We start from the raw sequence: 22,953 nt of genomic DNA on the forward strand, positions 1-22,953 counted from the left end.
CATGTCGTGAAATCTTTCTTTTTGTATGTAAAGGAACTGACATTCATCTGTAGGATTGCAAATAATAATAATTTTCAGTAGTAATGAATTACCTGTTTCCAGATTAATCAATGAGTCATTTGATCCAGAAAATGTCAGAAAACAGTGATAAATATTCATACAGCCTGAAGTCGTTACATTATTGGTCTATTTAAGCAACTGTGCAAATTCTAAAAATATTTAGTGAACGGTTGTCATTAACTGTTTGTTCTCTAACATGTCAGAATACAGTGAACAGTATCCATCACAGAACATTTAATTTAAGCAGCAGATTGTGAAATTGTAAAAAGATGGAAGCAGGAAATTTTGGGCATTTTTTTCCTGAAAAATAACCCGTAGATGCCAATAATCATTCAGTTTAGTATTCTGGTGGTTTCCATATAAAACAAGTAAATTTTGGGCATTTTTACTTGAAAATATATATTACTGAAGTGTATTACTGAAGTTGGTACGTTCATTGAATTTTGTACATTATAAAAACATTGAGGTAAAATCACATGCAGGAGTATTTTTGGAAATATAAAAAACGAGTGTTAGATTTTAGATTTTTCTCTTTCTGTCAATCAAAAACTTATTGACTTATCGTTACAGCTCTAAAGTCTTGTGTATCTATACACTTTAAAAAAAATTTTTATTCAGGTGTGTAATGTGTTTTCTCAGTTGTGTTTCACTGTCTCACCGAATTAAAGTACACGTTCTCCATCCGGTTTTGTCATCTCATGGCTTTCATATTAACCAGTAAATATTTGGCAATAAAATATAAATATCAAGTTAACATAAACAATAACTTGACTTAGTTGGTTACAAAAACAAGCATGCGTATATTTGTAAATATATCATTGTTGATTGTTTTTCCGTTTATTTTCTCATTTTTTTTATTTTTTAAAGTCCGTTAAGAAAATGCGGATGAACTGATTTATTGTAAAAGGTCTAAATTCTTGAATACTTTAATTCTTAACTCTTTTTTTCCCCTCCATGTTTCGTCACGCTTGTTTCGGTGCACTGCGGCACGCCGGCTCCGTGCAGAGTTTGGTCATCTCCCGGCTTCCGTACTTTCATGTTTCCAGCAGCTGATGGATCCTCGTTACTTTGCTTCTGCCTGTCACATGAAAGCTAACCGGCTAACGGGCTGCTGACCAGCCGGGTTCCCACCGGGGACACCGGACCCTGTTGACATCTGTCCCCGCCGGTGGACCCCTCGCCGCCCGTGTGATTTGTTTAATTACGCGCTCCTCTTTTATCTTCGCGACTCTTTATTCCCCCCCCCCCCCCCCGCCGCGGCTCGCGCTAGCCAGTTAGCCGCTTTTGGCTATTTTAGTGGTTCTAAACGTCTCCCTGCGGCTGACCGGGCGGACAGCGGGATGTGCCATGGCATCGGTTCGGGTGGCTGTGCGGGTCAGGCCCATGGACAGGCGGTGAGTTAAGGACGACAGCACGTTTGTTCGGCGCCAACCCGCTTCGTTTGAGTCGGTTTAATGTCAGAATCTCGCGGTTTTGTGATGCTAACTGCGCGCTAGCCGCTGCTAGCCTCCAACACGGACGCTGGAGAACTTGGACTCAAATATCAAAAGCTGATATATCGGTGAAATGTTCGGTTTAAAGATGATCCTGTCTGACCATCGGGATGCAGTGTTTTGTGTGTTTCCCGTTCATGCAGTGATTTAAAGGCAAGTTTACGATGTTCTCACCTGTCCGCACCTTCTGCAGGTGCAGCCGGGAGAGAATAACTGCCACGTAACAGTCATGTGATTTGATATGACATGAAGTAGATTATTAAACATAACAGGTCCTTCATCCTCTCATAACTTTACTGGGACTCCGTGTGGTTTAAACACTTTTAAGTTTTTTTAAATTTTATTTTGCACTCATTTATCAAATCACTTTCATGTTTGTCAGATATCCTCAGTTCAAGTTTCATCATCAAACTACTGCAACCATAAATATCATTATCAGTACGGTACGTAATAGTTGTTTGATGTTTTACATGTCATAAAAGAGTGAAACTCTATAAAACCAAACTGAATGTATTCAGATTAATAACAACCTTTTACAAATATTTAAAGTTTAGGTTAAAAAAAAAAAAAAAAAGACCCAACAGTTAATCAATATCGAAATGGTTGTTATCAATTTTCTGTCAGTTGACTGATTTATTGATCAGAAAACAACTCGAGGAGACTCCTGGTGGAAATAATGACACTGACATGTTAAGTGGGGATCATCGGGGGCCCGACGATGGATTCTCACCCAGGGGCTCCTCAGGAAGTTAATGTGGCCCTGGTCCTTTTAAAAAAAATAAAGAAACGATCATGTTTATTTTACTGTGAAGTCTTCCAGGCTGAGATTCGCTGAAACTCACAGCTGAAGCGAACGGTAAATTAATCAGTTCATTGATCTGCAGCTGATTCCGTCACTGAGGATGTGATTCCTTTCTCCGTTTCTAATCTCTGGAAACTGAACATGTGCAGACTAAACAAACGTCACCTGAACCGGTTAAATACTCACAGATGAATCAATAAATCATTGATTGACATTGTTTGGTGTTTATCCTTTAGTTTGATTTGTAAAATGTCCAAAAAACAAGAATAAGTAATAAGCAGAAATGACTTGCTTTCTTCATCTCCTGTGAAAATAATCTGAATTTATTTGAGTTTCTGACTGTTTGTTGGATAAAAACATGTTATTTGAATTAGCACTGGGAAATTATCAAATGTATTTCACCTAATCAATGATTAAATTGAGATAAAATGTAATATTTCACCCATTTCCTGAAACACAGGGCTTTTTAAAAATAGAAATTATTATAGAATAAGAATCATAAACCCATACAAGACATTAGAGCACAAATATAAAGAAATGACTCCAAAATACATCAGATAAAGTGCAAATATTCAGCAGCACGGCGTGCAACTAAACATACAGAAAAGATATTTATAAATGAGATTAAATTAAATTTAAGGAAAATAATCTCGCTTAAAGCCGATAAAATATCATTAAAAGAAATAAGTTTTTATTTACAGCAAATAAAAGTACAGAATATTAATTAAATGAATTAAAATTAGTAAAATATTCAATTAAAGTAGGCAGACTCCTCTGCAGGCCGGAACTAAAACTCCACTGCGGTGACCTTTGACCCAAGATACGGCCGTCAGTCTTGTCTTTGTGTTGACGGATCCTGTGTTGCGTAACGTGCAGTTATCGCGCCGCTCGGAGATAACGGACACCTTCACGTAAACCCGGCTGACGGTGACTTCCTGTGGAGGCGTCGGCTTTACTGCAGCTGCTCGCACTTGAACAGGAGGACCAACCGGGCGGAGACGACGCAGCAACGATGTTGTTAATCGATCTGTTTTTATTGATCCGTTTTTATTGTTTTGTTTTTATTGATCCCGGTCGGGTTTTTCCTGCAAAATAAAGTCACAAACTGAAGTTCAGCAGCAGAGTTTTGTTTGGAAACTTTACTTTATGTTCCAGTGTGGCGTCAGAGGAACAGAGCCAGATGTTTGATTGACAGTTTGCACACTCGCTGCTCCCCACATGGTGAACACTGAGCTGTACATTTATACCTGGGACACGGATATCATTTTGTCTCATCGCTTACAGCTGTAGTCATTGTGGTGCAATGCATTGTGGGATTGTTAGCTGAAAGTCGTGTACGTGCTACAAACACTGCTTCTTTCTGAGAATCGACATCAATGAAAAATTAAGCCAAAAACTGCAGTTCCTCGAATGGCCACTCGAGACTGCATCCACAACAAGCAGCAACCGACCGTGACATCGTCTGCCTCGATTTAAAAAAAAAAAAAAAAAGTTTGTCTAGTTTTCAGGCAGAAAATCAGTTTGTAACATTATCGATGTTTTACAGGGAGAAAGACTTGACCGCCAAATGCATCATCCAGATGGAAGGAACCAAAACCTCGATCACCAACCTGAAGGTACGTTTAATGGTTTTTCTGTTACAGTCTTGTAGTTCTGATGTCAAGTTTTGGACTTTTGGGGTTATAATTTTTTAGTTCTGTCGTCATATTTTCTAACTCTGTCATGATGTTTTGGATTTTGGTCGACACGTTTCAGAATCATGGCGTCATGTTTTTTTTTTACTTTTGTCGTCATGTTTCGCACTTGTGGCGTCACATTTTGGATTTCGGGCATCGGGTTTCAGACTTTTGTCGTCATTTTTCGGACTTCCTTCTTCACGTGTTGGACTTCAGACGTTATAATTTCCAGTTCTGTCGTCGTGTTTTGGATTTCTGTCGTCATGCACTGTGCTCTGATTCCCGAAGCTTCCTGATGGCGTCGCAGGAGAGGTGATGAGGGATCGAACCAAAACCTTCACGTACGACTTCTCGTACGACTCGGCGGACTGTAAGAGGTCCACGTTCGTCTCCCAGGAGAAGGTAAAAACCGCCGTCACATTTCAGACACGCGCATCAGCGTTTTATTTCTCACAGCATGATTCAAAAGTCGTTGAGGTCATGTGGTTGTCATCAGGTAAAGGACACCTGAGAATGCAGCGAGACTTTTTATAGTGCAGATTCACCAAATAATCAGCTGGAGCTCAGTAATTTTACTCTTTCATATCACAGGAAAAGTGTTTCTTTTCTTATTTCACACTTTCAGGACTTAATTTTCAATCCTGTCAGCGACACACTAACATGGTTCTAATACTCTACGACACACACTCTCAGATCCCTCCGTAATGTTTGGGATAAAGACTCGTGCTTTCTTTGTTGGCCTCTGTGTGCCACAGTTTTGAATCTGTAATCCAGTATTTCACAAATTTCAGCTTTAATTTTAAAAGCGCTTGCATTGACATTAATCGCGCAGCTGAACTTCCTCTGTTGAATCTAATCCAAATGACGTTCTGTAAAACCTTTTTTTTCCATGACTAAGTCCCAGGAACGTGTATGCATCGTACTGACTTGCCGATTGGTTTGTGTGGAGCCGAACGTCCTGATGACTGAGATTTAAACCCACTTCTGTTCTCTTGCAGGTTTTCAAAGATTTGGGCTGCGACGTGCTGAAGGCGGCTTTCGAGGGCTACAACGCCTGCGTCTTCGCTTACGGTCAGACTGGCTCGGGGAAGTCCTACACCATGATGGGAAACCCAGTGAGACCATATTTCACTTTCAGCCTGCAGATGTTTTTTACGCAGAGAGACCGCACGAGTGATTTGATTATTGATCAGTGCAGTGGTGATGTCATCACTGACGGCTCATCTCATTTCCAAGTGATCAGTGTGAGCAGCAGAGTTCAGAGGGAATTTGTACGACTTCGCCAAAGTCTCGAAGACCCTGTGCACACCTGGCTTTACGATCAGGCCGGATCACAATGCGTCAGCTTTAAGTACAGCAGCTCACACCTGGATTATCATCCGACCCAAACGTGTTTTAAGTGACCACATGTGGTCGGATCTCACTTTGATAGATAGATATACACTTTATTAATCCCTCAGAGGAAAACGTAAACATTTCTCTCTGAGGGATTAATAAAGTATATATCTATCTATCTTCCCTGCTCTGTATGAAAAAGACACTACATCACAAGTAAATAAGCACAAAAAGACAAACAGAAACACGATGAGTTTTAAGTATTTCACACACTGAGCGTCATTTTACATGACTCTCAGTGTGGGCTCTTCCACAACTGTGGATGTGATGTGTCAGAAATGAAAAAGCTCAACCCAGAGGAGTCTTTGGTGAAACCAGCGTCGGGTAGACAGCCTGAGTTTTTATTTGGGAAACAGCTGATTTATAGAAACCAGTTCAGTCTAAAAAAAACACCCAGAATGCTTGGGTGTTTTTGAGTCTAAAAGCTTTTCTCTCTGCAGTCTTCTCATGCAGCAGTTTTCTGCTGCGTCGCTGTGAACCATCCATCCAGGTGACTAAATATAGAAGCAGGTCTGACAAGGTCCCACTGAGATATTGATGATTAACATGCACCCTTTGGATCAATACGATCTCCTCTGGGCACAAACAATATTTACACACAAGTGTGAACAGAGAGCGTCGTCTGCAGGTGACAGCAGACGATTGGTGGATCGATCGTGTTCAATCAGACACTGATCAACACACACAGAGGGGAGACAGACAACTAAACATAAAACGGGAATAAATAATTAAACCAATGCAGGGTTTTTATGCAGCGCTCAGCAGGTAGAGGGCGCCGTTTGTCCACAACGAGCTGAATCCTCAGTTTTTCTGGTGCAGGACCACAGACTGTATATAAAAGTGCTCCATAGACTCCCATTCAACTTCTCTCCTGAAAAGTCATTCTAATTTCTCCACCAGTTATCTCGGTGTTGTTAGCTAAAGTGTGTCTGTTTAATTGACAGTCCTGTGGTGCAGTCAGGTTATAGCTATCGGTGGATGGGACGTATTATCCTCAGGTTCAGATCCACCGCTCGCACCTCCCGCAGCTCGTTCAAATATGGTCACTTCCTGCTCCAAACCGCTCCGAACTAGCAAGATGGTGACGGACAGAATCTGAACTGGAGGCTTCATAACGTTCACAAACCAACGGGTGACGTCACTATTGGAGGACGATGATAGAAAGAGGGAAAGACGAGTGTCGGCCTTCTTCGTGGAGGAGGATGTGATTTAAACCCAGAGTGAGATGGAAAACAGAGTTGAGGCTCCCTGCGCTGTTTCCCCTGACTGACGGCTGCTGTGATGTTCCTGTTTCAGGGAGACGCCGGTCTGATCCCGAGGATCTGTGAGGGTCTGTTCAGTCGCATCTCAGACGCCACTCGATGGGACGTAGCTTCGTTTCGCACCGAAGTCAGGTGAGACTGATATGCTAATCATCTATTTATGGTTGTTTTCTTTGATCAGTTAGTGATCATTTACTCTGAAGTGACTCTCTGTGTGATCACTTTCTGGGTTTTCCGAATCTTCTGTGCGTCTCCCTCTCTGATCTTCCCCTGTTGCCGTGGTCACCGGCATGGTTGTCACGTGAGGTGGTTATGATGCCGTAAAACTGACTGTTTTGTTCCTTCAGCTACCTGGAGATCTACAACGAGAGAGTGAGAGACCTGCTGAGGAGGAAATCCACTCAGACCTACAATCTGAGAGTCCGGGAGCACCCGAAGGAAGGACCCTACGTCGAAGGTAAGACCAGGGAGATGTGGATGTTCCTCGTTTCTCTGCTGCAGCTTTGATTTTCCAAGATAACCGAGAACAGGTCCAACGATGAAATCACAAACGTTCACGTACCAGCGGTCACAAAAACGTGTGGAACTCGGGTGCTGATGTTGATCAAGAGACCTGGAATACTTCCTTATGAAGGTTGTTGATCCTCCTGCTCCGTGTGCATCACTGTGCTGCGTTCAGGAACACTCTCAATATATAGAACCACCCTTGTATATATCAGATTAAAGTGAGGACAGAACAGTTTTTAAACAGGAGTTTGTGTTTGCACCTCAGATCTGTCTAAACACCTGGTGCAGAACTACAGCGACGTCGAGGAGCTGATGGAGGCCGGAAATATCAACCGGACCACCGCCAGCACCGGCATGAATGATGTCAGCAGCCGCTCGCACGCCATCTTCACCATCAACTTCACACAGGTGAAGAAAATGAACAGTTATTTGTTGTTTCCATCATCTCAGATGTGAAGATTTTTTGCTTTTCTTTGATAAACTGAATATTTCTGGGTTTGTGTCAGTCAGTCAGTCAGACGTCTGTGTGAATCTCTCCTGTCAGGCCAAGTTCGACGCCGAGATGCCCAGTGAAACCATCAGTAAGATCCACCTGGTCGATCTGGCTGGCAGCGAGCGGGCTGATGCCACCGGAGCCACCGGCGTCCGACTGAAGGAGGGAGGGAACATCAACAAGTCGCTCGTCACCCTGGGAAACGTCATCTCTGCTCTCGGTCAGAAAACGACTCTGTCATACATGTTAGGGTCTGATGTGAGCTGAGCCGATACTCTGTGGAAGAACCCTGTCAGAATAAAAGAATCATGTTAGAATGGAAAAACTCTGCCATTGTAAAAGAATCCTTTCAGAATAAAAGAGTTGCGTCAGAATAAAGGAGAACCATCACAATAAATGAATCCCATCATAACTGAGAGGAGAGGAAGGCAAAGAGTTGAACAGAGGACTCAGTTCAGAGTGTTTCAGTCCATCTGAGAGAGCCAGATTACTGATCCGACTTCACGCTCGCTGATTCGCTCTCTGTGTTTGATTCCTCGTGACTGACGGTGTATCTTGTTCCCGTGCAGCCGACATGACGCAGGACGGCGTGAACACCAACCTGAAGAAGAAGTCGGTGTTTGTTCCCTACAGAGACTCAGTGCTGACGTGGCTGCTGAAGGACAGCCTGGGCGGCAACTCCAAAACCATCATGATCGCCAGTGAGCAGAAAAAACGCCCACGTCGATTCCTGACTCGACATTTCAGATGACTAAAGAAGAGTTTGGTTACTTTATGATTACCGCTCTGGTTTCAGCCGTTTCCCCCGCGGATGTGAACTACGGGGAGACGCTCAGCACGCTGCGCTACGCCAACCGAGCCAAGAACATCATCAACAAACCCACCATCAACGAGGACGGCAACGTCAGGCTGATCAGAGAACTGCGGGCTGAAATTGCCCGGCTGAAGGCTCTGCTGGTTCAGGGCAACCAGGTAAACTATGTGGGACCACGGCGACTAGTCAAAGTCCAAATACCCCATCAAACCCCCCACCCCATCCCCCAAGGACACATATAACAGTCAGGAAGAGGCGTTAAACTCTTTCATTTAATTAAACTCCAACGCTCAGTTAAATTTTTAAAAGATATATAATTCAGTGCAGCTCAGTCGGATTTAAAAAAAAAGAGTCCCGTTTTCCCATAAAATAAACAAGGAAGTGTTCCCGGCTAAAGTTCAGCTTATTCAGCTAAAAGGCTTTGAAAGCTTTGGAATCACAAAAACAAACATAAACCAGGAAATGCTCTCCAACCACACCTCAGTCAACACCCCCAACGAGAAATACACAAATCCAGCTTTTCAAGTTAAGTGGTCCTGGTTCAGAGCCGACTCTCAGTCGCTGGGGTGAGTTGCAAAGACGACATATCAAATGTTGAAACGGAGAAATGTTATTGTTTCATGAAAATCATTTCGAATCATTTTGAATTTGATGGCAGCAACACGTTTTAAAAAAAAAATCTAGACGGACGCAACAAAAGGCTGGTAAAGCTGTGTCATGCTAAAAACAAAAAACACCTGGTGGAACATCTCGCAGCTAATCAGGTTACCTGGCAACAGAATAGTAACATTATTGGGTATAAAAAGAACATTTCAGAGATACTACTGAAGATAAACTAAATACTTATGTTTAAGTAGATTACTAGAAACTGACAGATGTTGACAGAAACTAGAAGAGGAAGCGGATTAAAATGAATTTACATGATGTCTTTTTAGAACCTGTTTAAAGTCATCGGTACTGATGTGTGTGTGTCATTGTTTCCCTGTCTGTGTTTGTCAGATCGCTCTGCTGGATTCGCCCACTGCTCTGAGTATGGAGGAGAAGCTGCACCAGAATGAAGCCAGAGTGAGTTGCCGTGAAGCCTTTTTAACGCCCGGTGGGACAGAAAGCTCAGAACAAAATATTCACAGAGATGTGTGACAGAAAGCGGGCACTCTGATAAACGATCCTTCAGTTTGTTTATCGGCTGATTTGTGCTTGGCAGGTTCTGGAGCTGACGAAAGAGTGGACCAACAAGTGGAACGAGACCCAGAACATCCTCAAAGTAAGATCCAACGTCTCCCGAGCAGACCGTTCTGTCTTTGGACAGTTTGACGTCCGTTTTATCGTCCGGGTTTCTCTTCTGACACCTGGAACGTTTCTTCACGTGCAGCGAGACGCTTGGTCTTTGTGCATGAGTGTGAACCATGTTGATTGTTGCAGGAAGAGACTCTGGCCCTGAGGAAGGAGGGGATCGGCGTGGTGCTGGACTCGGAGCTGCCTCACCTCATCGGCATCGACGACGACCTGCTCAGCACCGGCATCATCCTCTACCATCTGAAGGTCAGAGGTCAACGGGTTCACTACAGCTATATATATGTTTACCCTCCAAAGTGTGGAGTGACGCCGTGTCTCTGCTCTGCTTCACCGTCAGGAGGGACGGACGTACGTGGGCCGAGATGACGCGTCCACAGAGCAGGACATCAGTGAGTCCATCAGTCATGACTTATCTCACAGGGAGTCAAATGTACCTTCATCACAGTAAAGAAAACGAAGTGAACAACACATCCAGACACACAGAGAGCTGCAGCGAATGAGCTTTAATCAAACTGATGATCTGATCAGGAAACAGGACTTCCTCATAGACTGAAGCTCCGCCCCTGCAGTCCATCACATGACGCTGAGAAAGCCTCAATATGACTTCTGACACAAATGCTGCATTCAAATGGAAGTCATGAACTTGTGGCTACAACATGGGAAGTTGTGGGTGCCGTATGCTTGGCATTCAGGTGGTTAAATCATAAAAACACTGGTGGGACAGCCGTGTATCTACAGTTTATACACAGACATACATTCATGTATGATACACAAACAAACATCCATCATGTACAGGGGTTTGTGTCAGAATACAACATCTGAACATCTGTCGTGGAGGAACAGTGAATTTTGACTGACAGCAGTTGATCTTGTTTGTCTCTCTGTCTCCTCTGCGTTGTTTCTCTCCTTTAGTCCTGCACGGCCTGGACCTGGAGAGTGAACACTGCATGTTTGAGAACCAGACCGGCACGGTGACTCTGGTGCCGCTCGGCGGAGCTCAGTGTTCGGTCAACGGGGTTCAGGCGACGGAGCCGACGCCGCTCAACCAAGGTGAGCAGGGAACGTCGGACTGCTCTGATCTCAGGCTGTCAGTCGCAGGAACAGTTCAGAGAAGACAAGAACACGGTTCTGTTTTTAATGTTAACCCTGATTTTATCGTGTCCTCGTCCAGGTGCCGTTATTCTGCTCGGCAGGACCAACATGTTTCGCTTCAACCACCCGAAGGAGGCGGCCAAGCTGCGGGAGAAACGGAAGGTGGGCGTGTCTCCGTGTAGATCAGGGGTCTCCCGCCTGTAACTCCCTTTCTGTCTGAGTAGCTCACAAACAACATGCAGTATTTCCCACACATAGACTTACCTGGCCGGGCTGTACAGGTGTATTTGTCGATCCTTTTCAGTATTTTTATTTATTTATTTTTTAACATTTTTGAGAAAGCGACGCCATCAACACGATGGATTAACGAGTGGACGGTCCCCCCCATTGTTCAGCAGCTGATTCATCTGCTTGTGTGGAGCTCAGCTATGTGAATAAATGTTACTGTACATGAGGACCTCTCGGAGATAAAAAGGTTGGAGATGATCCGATGTCGCCCGGTTTAACGTCTGTCTCTCTCCTCCTCAGAGCGGCCTGCTGTCCACCTTCAGCCTATCCATGACCGACCTGTCCCAGTCCTGTGAGAACCTGTCCACTGTGATGCTCTACAATCCCGGGTGAGTAAATCCGAGCCGACCTCAGCTGCATGTGACGATCAGCTGCAATACATCCCCGCCTCCGCATCAGACCTCCTCAGGCCACCAGAGACCAGAGAGTGTCCCAACATGGCCACCACACCACAGGCACACCGTTCGACGAAAACAAATTACTTTAACACATTTTCATCCCAAAGGTCTGAAGATTGGTCGGACCAAATCTAAAGCCAGTGAGACAAATTCTGTACTTTGTTAAAGTATGAAACAGATCGCCAAAAATAAAGACCAAATTCAAAATGGCGGACTTCCTGTTGAGTTGAGGTCATGGCGCCAATATACTTTTTTGTAGATCTAGCTGTGATACACATGTCCACCAAATTTGGCGCATGTTGGTGAAACCAATAGAATACGCAATGTTTTGTGTGCCAGGGTTCATGAGTTTTTGAGCACGTTTAGGCCTTGAAAAACTCAATTACTTTTTTAGAAGAAGAATAATATCTTCCATTACAATATCAATAATAATAATAATTAAATGTGTATGAGGAATCCTTCTGCTTATGACTGACATTCAGTTTCTCCTTCACTTCACCCTCCGAGTCTCCTTTAACGTCCAAACACATCGCTCTGAGTTACCGACAGATGTTCTCCCTTCTCACTGCTGCGGTTATAAACGAGGCTCCTGGTCTTCCATCGGACTTAAACCGCATCTAATGGGGACATTCGTGTCCCCAGAGGACGAACCTTGTCCTCCTCAGACCGGGTCAGCTCTGAATCTCAGTGTGCTGTTAACGTATGAATAAATGAAGTGATGCTCTCCCACAGTGATGACAGCATTAACCGTGTCCCTGTCCTGTTGACAGTCTCTTCACTGAGAAGGGCCCCGTCTTCCTCAGGTAGACTCAGCCGTCCACTTCCTGTCTAACTGTCCCCTGTTGACCCAAAGACGTGTGTTGACTGGTCCCGTCCCTCAGCCTCACCCTCACTGTCTGTCTTTATTTCCTGTTGTCCATCAGCTGCAGTGTGTGTGTGTGTGTGTCCCCAGTAGATCGTGTGTCTGCGTCTCATCTCCAGCTTCTCCTTTGTTTGTCCTTCTTTGTCCACTGTGGTTCTGGTTCTGGACAGGAGACACTAACGGACCACTTTCTCTTCCAGGCTGGAGTTTGAGAGACAGCAGCGAGAAGAGCTGGAAAAACTAGAGCTGAAAAGGTACTGTGGTCCCGAGTCCAGTTTGGACTGATCCAAACCTCTTGTAGTGAACCTGCTTCCTTCCTTCCCGCCTTCTTTCCTTCCTTCTTTCTTTCTTTCCTTCCTTCTTTCGTTCCTTCCTTCCTTCTTTCCTTCCCCCCTTCCTTCTTTCCTTCCTTCTTTCCTTCCTTCCTTCTTTCCTTCCTTATTTCCTACTTCTGTCTTTCCTCCCTCTCTCCCTCCCTCCCTCCCTTCCTGTCACACACTTCCAGCTGAATCCTCAGCAGGTAGTTTGCTCAGTTACCATGGAGACGGTCGGTGGTACCATGTGACCTGTTCTTTTTGTTTGTTTCCGTAGAAGGCTGATTAAGGAGATGGAGGCGAAGCAGCAGAGTGAGAAGTCAGAGCTAGAGCGCCTCCAGCAGGAGGTGGAGAGTCAGCGCAAGGAGTCGGAGGAGGTGCAGGAGCGGATCCTCCGTCAGGAGGAGAGCCTCCGCCGCCGCAGCCAGGACATTGAGAGCCGCCTGCGAGACTTCCTGGCTGAGAAGGAGCGCTTCGAGGAGGAGCGGCGCTCCGACATCCAGGGGATGGACCTCCAGCGGAGACAGCGCCGGAAGCAGCAGCAGGAGGGTGGAGCAGAGGAGGCGCAGGACGAGGAGCAGCGGCGGCAGCAGGAGGATATCTACCGTGAGCTGGAGCGGCTGAAGAGGGAGCGCGAGGAGCAGCAGGTCCGCCTGGAGACGGAGCGACGGCGGCTGGAGGAGCAGGAGCGGGAACAGCTGAGTCTGGTGGGGAGGCTGGAAGAGCAGCTGAGGGAGAAACATGAAGCCGCCACGGCCCTGTTGACCCGGGAGGACGCCCGCCGCCTGGAGGAGGAGCGGCGGGCGCTGGCTGAGATTAGGGAAGCGCTCCTCCGGGCCAAAGAAGCTGCAGAGCGGCCGGACGTGGAGGACGCCGGCGAGGAGGCCAGAACCGCTCAGACCAGATACATGGACTTCAAAGAGGCTCAGGTGGAGGAGCTGGGTCAGCTGGAGGAGGGGCTGCAGCAGCAGAGGGAGCAGCTGGAGAAGGAGGTCGCTGCTGAGCAGAGCACGCTGCTGCTCCTCAACCACGGCCTCAAGGAGAGACAGCAGCAGCTGAAGGAGACACAGGAGAAGGGAGCACAGGACGCCTCCGCCGTCTGCCAGGAGGAGCAGTTGCTCCAACAGGCCGAGCACCGACTGCAGTTAAAGGAGCGGCAGCTGGCCAGCCTGGCCGACGGACTCCTCCCCGCGCTGGCCGAGGAGAAGCAGAGAGCCGTTGAGATGCTGGAGCGCAGCGGAGGAGGCAGCAACGGGAACTGCGACGGTCCGCCGGGCCTGGACAACACCCTGTTCCAGGTGGAGAAGGAGCTGGAGGACAAGGAAGAGAAGCTGAACCTCCACTGGCTCAGAGCACAGCAGCTCCAGCAGCTCCAGGAGACCTACGAGTTCACGGCCAACGTGGCGCGGCAGGAGGAGAAGGTGAGGAGGAAGGAGAAGGAGATCCTGGAGTCCAAGGAGCAGCAGCAGAGGGAGGCGATGGAGCAGGCGGTGGCCCGGCTGGAGAGGAGGCACTCCGCTCTGAGGCGCAGCGTCTCCTTGGAGACCGACTCCGAGGACCAGAGACATAAGAGCTCGTCCATCCGGGCCCCGAGGACGGGGGCTGACCTGGACCAGCAGAGGTCAGAGCCTCCGAACGAAAACACCTTGATGATGTCGTCACTTACCTGGATGTTAAATAAATGTAGCTCGGTTCTGACCCGTCTGGTACCAGTTTAAAAAACAGTAAAGTCTCATTTCCTGTTTTCAGGGTGGAGCGGGAGATCCAGAAGCTGCGACAGAGGATCAGCGAGGGCGAAGACAACAACAGGACGCACTCGATGGGTACCGACGAGAAGACGAGCAGCTCTCCGGTCAGCCACATCCAGAGTTTGAACACACTGCTGCCGCTGTCGGACGACCGGTACTGATCCATCACACCCACATCACATCAGAAACCGAGTGGCGGGGACCGGTTCAGTGTGGATGACCCGGCTGTGTGTTTGTGACTCCCGACAGGATCAACGCGTACATCGAGGAGGAGGTCCAACGGAGGTTACAGAAGATGAATCTCCTGAATGGCGGCAGCAGCATGGACCTGTCTCTGTCCTATGAATCGCTCAGAGTAAGAACTGTCTCTCATGACTTCATTCATTTGTGTTGATGCCGTCTGTGGGATTAAAGTAGAGTCAGAATCTGATCAAAACAAGCCACAGACGATGTCTTTCTTCGGTCACAAAGCTTGAGCAAAGCTAATTTTCTGATGTTTGATGGATTAAATGATTTAATTGACAGATTAATCAGAACGACAGAAGTGAAATTCAGTTCTAAAAATGTCATTTACGAACGTCTTCGATATGTTTTTCGCGCCTGCTGTCGGCAGTATGGAGGTTCTGAACCGTTGATGTGATGGAGAGCTATCAGGAGACGTTACGCACCCGTAGACTGGTTTCAGTCAGGTTGAGTTTTATTAGAAATGATACAGCCGAGTAACACAGACTGTCAATCCAGGCGCTTTCAAAAACACCTCAACGTTCTGAGCATGCTCTGTGATCGCATTGCACTTATGGATGGGAAAAACTTTCACAATAAAACCCACAAAGTGCGGTCTGTTCAGGCAAATCAAGTTCTGGTTCTGTTTTTAAATCTGACCAGTCTGACTGCAGATGGTAGCTTTTGGATAATCAAGCCCTCGTCGTCTGCAGGTTTGTTTCTAACTTTAATTTTAGGATGAGGATGAAACCCAGCAGGTCCAGTGATAAATGTCTTTCTCTGTGAGGAACTGATATTTAGCTCTTTAACCCTGCAGGAGGAGGAGGAAGTTAGCGACTGTAGCTCTGTTAGATTAACAGAAGAGGTAAGACCAGGAACCACCCGCACTATATTTCTATTTTCCCAATGAGACTTTGGCTGCTCTGTAATCTGCATGACTTCCCCAATATGGTTTTATTAGTAATTATTTTCCTGGTTTGGTTTCATCTCTTCCCTTTTCCCGTCATCAAGAAGAATCATTTACAACTTTTGGTCATAAAAGAATATGAAGAATATTCATTTTGTCTTTAATGATGTTGATGTTTCCTTTTTATTTTCAGGATGATGAAAAACTGCAAAACATGAATCCAAGGAGGCTTAAATATGAGGTAAGACCCGGATCTTCTTCAACAATTTAACTATCAATCATTAAAAGCCTGTGATCCTGCTACATCTTTATAACCGGAGTGGTTCTGTAGCTTTCTATGATGCATGGTATTAATTACATCATACAAATCTCAACACGAGTTATCACATTAATATATTTTTTATTTTAGAGGAAATGGGTTTCCGTTTTAAACCTTCAGGGTTGCCAAACATACAGATGTGCAGATGTTTTATTTTGTAATTCCCATTACTCCACTTTTGTTTGACTTTTATTTTGGGGGTAAAAAGTGGCAACTGCAAGTTTTGCAACTCCTTTGTTGGCTTTGATCATTTGGCAACTCTGATCCTGCCTTTGGATCTTTTATTTTTGGAAAAACCGAGGAAAGAAAACTCTGCTCTCGGACAGAAGCAAACCGATGCATGTAAAATACTGAAGTAACTAAACAAGTAACTAGTAATTAAACACCTTGAAATGATTGAACACAGAATATTTCAACCCGCAGACCTTAATTTCAAACAATGTAGAGTCGTATTTGCTGTGGTGACCAGGAAGTGTAGAAACATTAAAATTCAACTTTACCTTCGTTTAAATGGAATTTAAAGATTTCAAAAAGATTCTTGTACAAATGTCGCCCTAATTTGCATGTCAAACCTCTTCGCACTGTTAATTTCAAATCACTTGCATCTCACCTGTGCACCTGGTGATTGGAGGAACTGTAATTCTCAATGGGGTGGATTGTGGACTTCAAAGATTGTAGAATTCAAAGAGCCTTCAACGTCCGTCTTGTCGATGTAGTCATGGACTCCCCCTTGTGCACACAGAGAGCCCGCGGGTCTAACTTCCTGCCCTTCCCGGAGTTTGAGGCAAACTCTTGTCCTTGCGTCCAGGAAAACATGTCGGAAGAACCAGAGAGTGGCCTGATGAGGCTTCACAGAGAAGAAAAACTAGAATCCACAGCTGAAGTCTTAATTAAACAAGGGGAAGTGCCTCACAAAGATGGGGACCAAAACAAATGGGGGCAAGGAGGAGTGAACTTTCCTCTAGAAATGGGCCAAGCAGTTTACGAACTGGCCCGTCGTGCCGATTTTTGTGTCACCTCAGCAAACGCCATAACCGACAGACCTCATGAAAGCGAGAATATCACCGATGAAAGAAGAGAGAAAAAGGAGGAGTTGCAGGCAATTGGATGCTTGTATTCTTCCTCAGGGAGAGCACAAAATGCACCGACCAGTGGTCAGTCGTCAGAGTTGCAGAGCTCTGCGAGTGGTTTCATCGGTTCCGAGCGAGACTCGATGGAACCCGTTAATGATGAAATAAAACGAGAGACGGATACAGAAGCTGACAAAGTGGCCTCCAGCAGGAGCTACATTTTGGGGTACTTTGCCAGGAAACTGTCCAAAGTGTACAAGGACACTAGTAGAACGATACAGGGCACACGGGACATAATTCAAAATGTCCCTGTAGGTGAAATGAAGGTTGTCCTCTCTCGGTACGTGTCCATGATGTCCAAAGAGATTCCACTGATTCACCGAATCCAGCTTCAACGAGAGCCAGAGCCTCGTGTCCTCGCAGAAAAAAAAGTGAGCTTGGTGAATCTGTCGAGGGATGGCGCCCTTCGTCTTCATCAGAATAGCGGCATGTCTGCAGTCCCAGGCGTCTCGGGATGGCCTGAGGGATCTGTGACCTCATTCAGAGACACGAGTCCTCAAAAGTTTTATCAGAGGCTAGTGGAGCTGCCGCTAGCTTTGGCTCGGCTACAAACATGTACGACAGAGAAGATCCTGGAAAAGTTGGAATCTCTGTCTCCTCAGATGCAAGTCGGCAAACTGGTGAGTGTCTTCTGGCTCAAAACGGCCGACAGGAAGAAACCCATCCCAAGACCCGCATGCTTGCTTTTATCAGAGAAGGACATCGTGGTTGTCTCGGCCAGCACGGATTCTACGGATGACCTGACTATTTTTCACCGTTTTAACCTCCTGGATATAAAGGAGGTCCAGATTAGTTTGGCAGGACAACACGTCCGCCTCATCGGCACCACCGAAGACCCCATCTTAGCCGTCTTCACGCACAGCAAAGAGCTTACCCAGGAGTTCTGCAAGGCTTTACTGAAGGATCTGTGTCCCGACAAGTTCTCTGAAGGGACTGAAGGTCACCCGTTACTCTCTGATGACCTCATGGCCGTCTCTCTGGACTGGACCTCAAATGTTCCTGACATCATCCTAGATAGTGGCCTTCGCGTCACCTCCAGATTCAAGCGTGTCCTCGCAGACCTGCTCTACATCATCCACGGGAACATGGAAGGTCCCGGCAAGCCTTCCCTCGCCAACGTTTGTCCTCTGCTCTACACCAGCGTCAAGGTCAAGAACTTCACCCGAGTGCATCAGGACGCCATCTTCCAGTTTCTCCTGACGGACACTCACGTAGCTCTTCTCCAGGAGGACGGCGTCTTCCATCCGGTGCCACGGGGGTCCAGTCTGGTCCCCAGCCAGCCTCAGTTTCAGGGACTCGAAGTGCGCAAGCGTTCAGACATCAGATGCCTTCTTGTGAAGCAGAATGACGACTGCCTGGTCGTAGAGATCGCGTTTACAATTCCCAAGCCTCAGACTCCAAAGAGGAAGGCAGAGTCCAGGCGGAGCTCAGCTGAGCTGCCCTCCACCTCTAATCGCAGCGGCCTATGTAATTCCTGGAAGCTATCGTTTGGCTGCACCTCAGAAGCTCAGATCCTGATCAATCATCTGTGCGTTTAAAGGCGGACTTCACCTGAATTCATGTGCGAGTGCAGTGTTTGTACAGGAAATCATGTTATAGTAAAACAGACTCATTTGAATGTATTTTTAAATCCTTTTAAGCGCTTTTTAAACTTCACAGTCTGTTACGTAATTGATTTGGATGGTTTGCATTGAGTCTGAGTTGGAGCATGTTAGCATTAAATATATAACTCCTGTATAATTTGTAAGAAGATGCTGAACATAGATGAAAAGTTTATGTACTTATGAAAGTCTTGTCTTTGTATATTTTTAGTCATGTCGATTCTTCTTTATTGTTTGTTTATCTAAAGACAAAATGTTGATGTCACTTGTTTGGTCTAAAATTGTCATAAAGAAATAAGTACGAATAAAATATGATCATCTTGTAATTAATGAGAATAATGTTTAATGTGCCTTATAATTTTACACGGTGACAACATTAATTTAATTATGTAAACAGAATAATAAAGATTGAACTGATTCTTGTTTTGTTTTTTTATTTTGGTACTGTGATGATCGCCGTTTTCGCCGAGTCAGCCTTTTACTCCCCTCCTCTTCTTCCTGTCTCCTTTCATCCTGCCGACTTTCTCTGCAGCACTTGGTGTCTCGTCCTCCGGGGACGAGCTGCGACGACGTCCAGGAGCCCGTTAAAATTAGCATTCCTCGTTACGTTCTCCGCGGGCAGGGGAAGGACGAGCACTTTGAGTTCGAGGTGAAGGTGAGTTCACTCTGGTCTCGTTGATGTGATGCAGTTTTTAATCAAATGTGTCGGGTCATCTGAAACATGTTAAAGTTGAGGTTTTATAGTTGTAAATTTGCACTCGGAAAAGTCATTTCCACACCCGTGTACAATATGTCACGGCTAAATACAACAGCTGCTCCAAAGTCATCAAAGTAAACACACAAGTTTTAAACTGTTCACAGGCCTCCAATCGATGACACACGAGTCCTTTAAATCTTTAATTCTTCCACTCAAACTGACTGAATGTGCATCGTGGAGGTCATGGTGCGTTTAGGATAGGTCCACATCCTGGTTTATAATGAGGATAATCTGAGTGTAAAGTAAAGCCGGGAACAGACTACACAATATATTTGTCAGACCATTTTTTGGCGCAAGGGTATGGCCTATGTTTTGTACGTAACTTCGGCCAGGCTTAGAGTTCATTGTGTTTGTTGTCACCATGGTAACGCTGTCAGATTAAATCAAGGTGCCAGAAATTGTTCCTGTGTCGTTGTCGGGAGACTGAAAGCACGACAAATATGACCTATCATCGTTCACGTTTTAGTTCCTGGGTCGTCGGGTCAAGAATCCGTCAATCGCGGCGACAGAGGCTCTTTGGGTGATGCGCTCTGTCATCCTATTGGTCGACGTCCAGGAACGCGTCGTATGATGTGTCAAACCAGGCGGAAAAAAACAAACAAATTCTGACATACTAGACTTTTCGTCGGGGAGACGCCGCATCGTTCTTCAATGATGTCACTCTACAAGACCTGTTTGTCGTTCCCGACGTTCATATTCAGGCCCGACGCTGGAAATGTGTCTGCAATGACTTTTCTGACGCAAGAAAATCCCATCTGAGCCAACAGAGCGTCCGGACTGAGAAAAATCTCAGTTCAAACCACCAGATGTGGTTTTTGCTCTGATTTACAAAACTCACATTTAAAGTGTTTTTTTACTGTCCAGACTTTCAGAAATGATCCAGATACAATCTAGATATGTGTAAAAACTGGGCTGCAGTCTGAGTGAGGATACGGAATCCTCAGTCTTACATTAGTCAGTGTAGTTTGTCAAGGAGTCCACTAGAGGGCACTAAGAGGCCACAAATCGCAGCTACATCGCATTTCTAGCTAACGAACCGTTTTCACGCCGACACACATTCTCTGATGTTCCTGAACTTTCCGAATCGGAACAGAAAAAAAAAAAAAAAGAAGGTAAATTTGCTCTCTGGTGTTAACGATGCTCCTGTACCTCATGTCCGTCCGTGTTTGACTGTCCTCATTAGATCACCGTGATGGACGAGACGTGGACGGTGTTCAGGCGCTACAGCCGCTTCAGGGAGATGCACAAGAGCCTGAAGTTAAAATACCCCGAGGTGAGATGCTCCTACACTCCTACGCTCCTTCCTGCTGTGAATGTTTTTATCCTTTTTATTCCTCCTCACACACATGCTCTGAAATAGAGAAGGAAGAAGAAAATCGTTAGTAGGTTAGACTTTGTTTACTCCAGCTGTTGTTTATCTACATAATCAATCCCAACCTCCGATTCTCCCATCAAAACATTTGCTGAGCGAGGCTCGATGCACCGAAACCTGACCTGTCACCAAGTATCAACCAGCAGTGACGTCCCCCGTTTGGTTTGTGAACGTCTGTTACGAAGCCTCCGGTTCAGATTTTGTCCGTCACCATTTTACTAGTTCGGGGCGGTTTGGAGCAGGAAGTGACCATATTTGGACGAGCTGGGGGAGGAGCGAGCAGTGGATCTGACTGATCTGATTGGAAAGCTGACGATACAAACGTCCCGCCCACCGATAGCTGTAACCTGACTGCACCACAGGCCTGTCAATCAAACAGACACGCCCCCAAAAACACATCTTCTTATTAGTTTTCTGGAGGTCCATCTGAAAATAATCAGTCATTAATTACAAAATAAGCTTCAAAAAGACTTGTTTTTGGGGGCGGGTCTGTTTGATTGACAGGCCGGTTGATACTTGGTGACATCACTGCTGGTTGATATTTGGTGACGTCGCTGTCGTGTTGGTTTCAGCTGGCTGCTCTCGAGTTCCCGCCGAAGAAGCTGTTTGGAAACCGAGACGAGCGGATGGTGGCAGAACGTCGGAGCCACCTGGAGGCAGGACTTCTCCCTTCACTCTCGGTTGTACTTTATCAACACGGTGGAGGTGGAGGTGAGCTCACTCTGTCTCTTCGTTCCCTGCAGAGGTACCTGAGGAGTTTGTTCCGGGTGATGCTGTCGACCTCCAGCTCTCCTCTCCGAGCCGACCAGCACGACGACTTCCGCCTCTCCAAGCGGGACGTCTGCGAGTTCTCGCCCTTCTTCAAGAAAGGCGTCTTCGAGTACACCAGCCACGGCACCGGCTGAGGAGGCCGCCGCCGCCGCCCCGACACTCCCAACCAAACCAAAACCTGCTGCGTGCCTTCGGAGCTGCAGAGCTGCTTCAGGAGGAGGAGGAGGAGGAGCTGCAGGTCAGTTTCCTCTGGACCTCCTTCCTCAACTACGTCATGTGACTCAGCCATAAACAGCTTTATCACATTTACCTGCAGCTGTCAGGAGCTTCATCTTCAAACGGATCAATATGTTTGATCAGCTGCTGCTTGATTAATGATCAGTGTCAATAACAAATTAAAGACTTCAGTCACGAATCAAACAAAAGCAAACACGCGTCTTCAGTGTTTGTTATCCTGCTGAACTGATGATGTCGCTGCATTTCCTGTTTACACTGGAGGATGATGTCACAGTTGTGTTCGCTTCGCTCTGTAATTTTCATGAATCATCATGAAAACGATAATAATTTCAACGTTTATTCGACTGGTTGAAGAACTGAACACCAAAATAAATCAAAGACACGCTTGCTGAATTATTCTCCTCATCTTTCACGTTGCGTCGTCGCTCCGACACCGACGAGCTCTTGGCGGTGGAAACGGAGGTGTCGATGTTCATCAGGTGAAGGGAGTCGTGACTCCAGATGTGTAGCTTCGCCTCCTGACAGCCAGAGGGCGCCACAGAGATGAGCTGCGTTCACCGACTCAAAAACTTTGTAAAGGAACCTCTTCATTCGGTCTCAGATGATTTCAGCGAAGAGTCTTCAGGTTCACAGCAGGAACCAGGACCTCGGTTTGGACCTTCTTCCTCCTGGAAATGTTCATGTGTATAGTTTTTCTACTCGTCTGTAAGGACGGAGGCAGTAAAGGGAATGAACCAGAGCTCGGACACCTCGACTGATTTCTCTCCCGACTGCTCGAAGGAAAAGTTTTACATCTCACTGAAACTGCAGCTTTAGCTTAGCTTAGCACAAATACTGGGAGCGGGGGGGAACTGTTAGCCTGAGTCTCTCCTGAGGGAATAAAATGGATTTACAGGAGACCAGATGTTGGACTTCTGGAGTCTCACATTCACCAAAGAGTCAAACTTCTTCTTTAACGGCTCCACAGAATGTACTCTCTGTGTGTGTGTGTGTGTGTGTGTGTGTCACTCTTAACAGTGTTTCTGATCAGCGACATCAGATGAATACCTGCAGCTCACAGCTGCATCAGTTTGACTTTAATTATTTTTAACATGTAAAACTTTCCATTAATAGCTCTCAGAAGGTTTATTTGTTCAA

General features: G+C 46.0%; 2 protein-coding genes across 5 annotated transcripts; both read left to right on the top strand.

Annotated features, from left to right (window-relative positions):
- The first annotated feature begins 1,297 nt into the window (after positions 1-1,297).
- On the top strand, positions 1,298-22,009 carry kif16ba (kinesin family member 16Ba). Of its 4 annotated transcripts, XM_069722035.1 has the most exons (28): positions 1,298-1,454; positions 3,902-3,971; positions 4,320-4,433; positions 5,030-5,146; positions 6,723-6,820; positions 7,036-7,145; positions 7,461-7,603; positions 7,740-7,908; positions 8,258-8,389; positions 8,485-8,660; positions 9,502-9,567; positions 9,707-9,766; positions 9,925-10,044; positions 10,136-10,187; positions 10,711-10,848; positions 10,970-11,052; positions 11,419-11,507; positions 12,347-12,379; positions 12,639-12,692; positions 13,030-14,373; positions 14,502-14,654; positions 14,750-14,855; positions 15,540-15,587; positions 15,823-15,870; positions 19,212-19,334; positions 20,620-20,709; positions 21,381-21,464; positions 21,552-22,009. In XM_069722035.1, exons 1-28 carry the CDS (start codon positions 1,408-1,410, stop codon positions 21,711-21,713), a joined length of 4,029 nt encoding a protein of 1,342 aa, XP_069578136.1. In that variant the 5' UTR covers positions 1,298-1,407; the 3' UTR covers positions 21,714-22,009. The 4 variants fall into 4 exon arrangements, with proteins under 4 accessions (XP_069578136.1, XP_069578138.1, XP_069578137.1 ...); XM_069722037.1 differs by lacking the exon at positions 15,540-15,587; XM_069722036.1 differs by lacking the exon at positions 12,347-12,379.
- Positions 15,896-19,190, top strand: LOC138634851 (uncharacterized). The gene has a single exon (XM_069722039.1). It carries the CDS (start codon positions 16,595-16,597, stop codon positions 18,614-18,616), a length of 2,022 nt encoding a protein of 673 aa, XP_069578140.1. The 5' UTR covers positions 15,896-16,594; the 3' UTR covers positions 18,617-19,190.
- Positions 22,010-22,953: the final 944 nt, after the last annotated feature.

The sequence above is a fragment of the Brachyistius frenatus genome, unplaced genomic scaffold (genome assembly GCF_029030835.1).
Source record: "Brachyistius frenatus isolate BFR_SWC_R1_liver_20210118 unplaced genomic scaffold, ASM2903083v1 Contig_281, whole genome shotgun sequence".
NCBI lineage: Eukaryota > Metazoa > Chordata > Actinopteri > Embiotocidae > Brachyistius > Brachyistius frenatus.

Bases quoted from the DNA above. Each gene is read 5' to 3' on its own strand.
- kif16ba (XM_069722035.1), top strand. From the start codon at position 1,408: ATGGCATCGGTTCGGGTGGCTGTGCGGGTCAGGCCCATGGACAGGCG. The intron at 6,821-7,035 runs GTGAGACTGATA...TTGTTCCTTCAG, and splicing joins TCGTTTCGCACCGAAGTCAG to CTACCTGGAGATCTACAACG. The intron at 8,390-8,484 runs GTGAGCAGAAAA...CTCTGGTTTCAG, and splicing joins CAAAACCATCATGATCGCCA to CCGTTTCCCCCGCGGATGTG.
- LOC138634851 (XM_069722039.1), top strand. From the start codon at position 16,595: ATGGGGTGGATTGTGGACTTCAAAGATTGTAGAATTCAAAGAGCCTTC.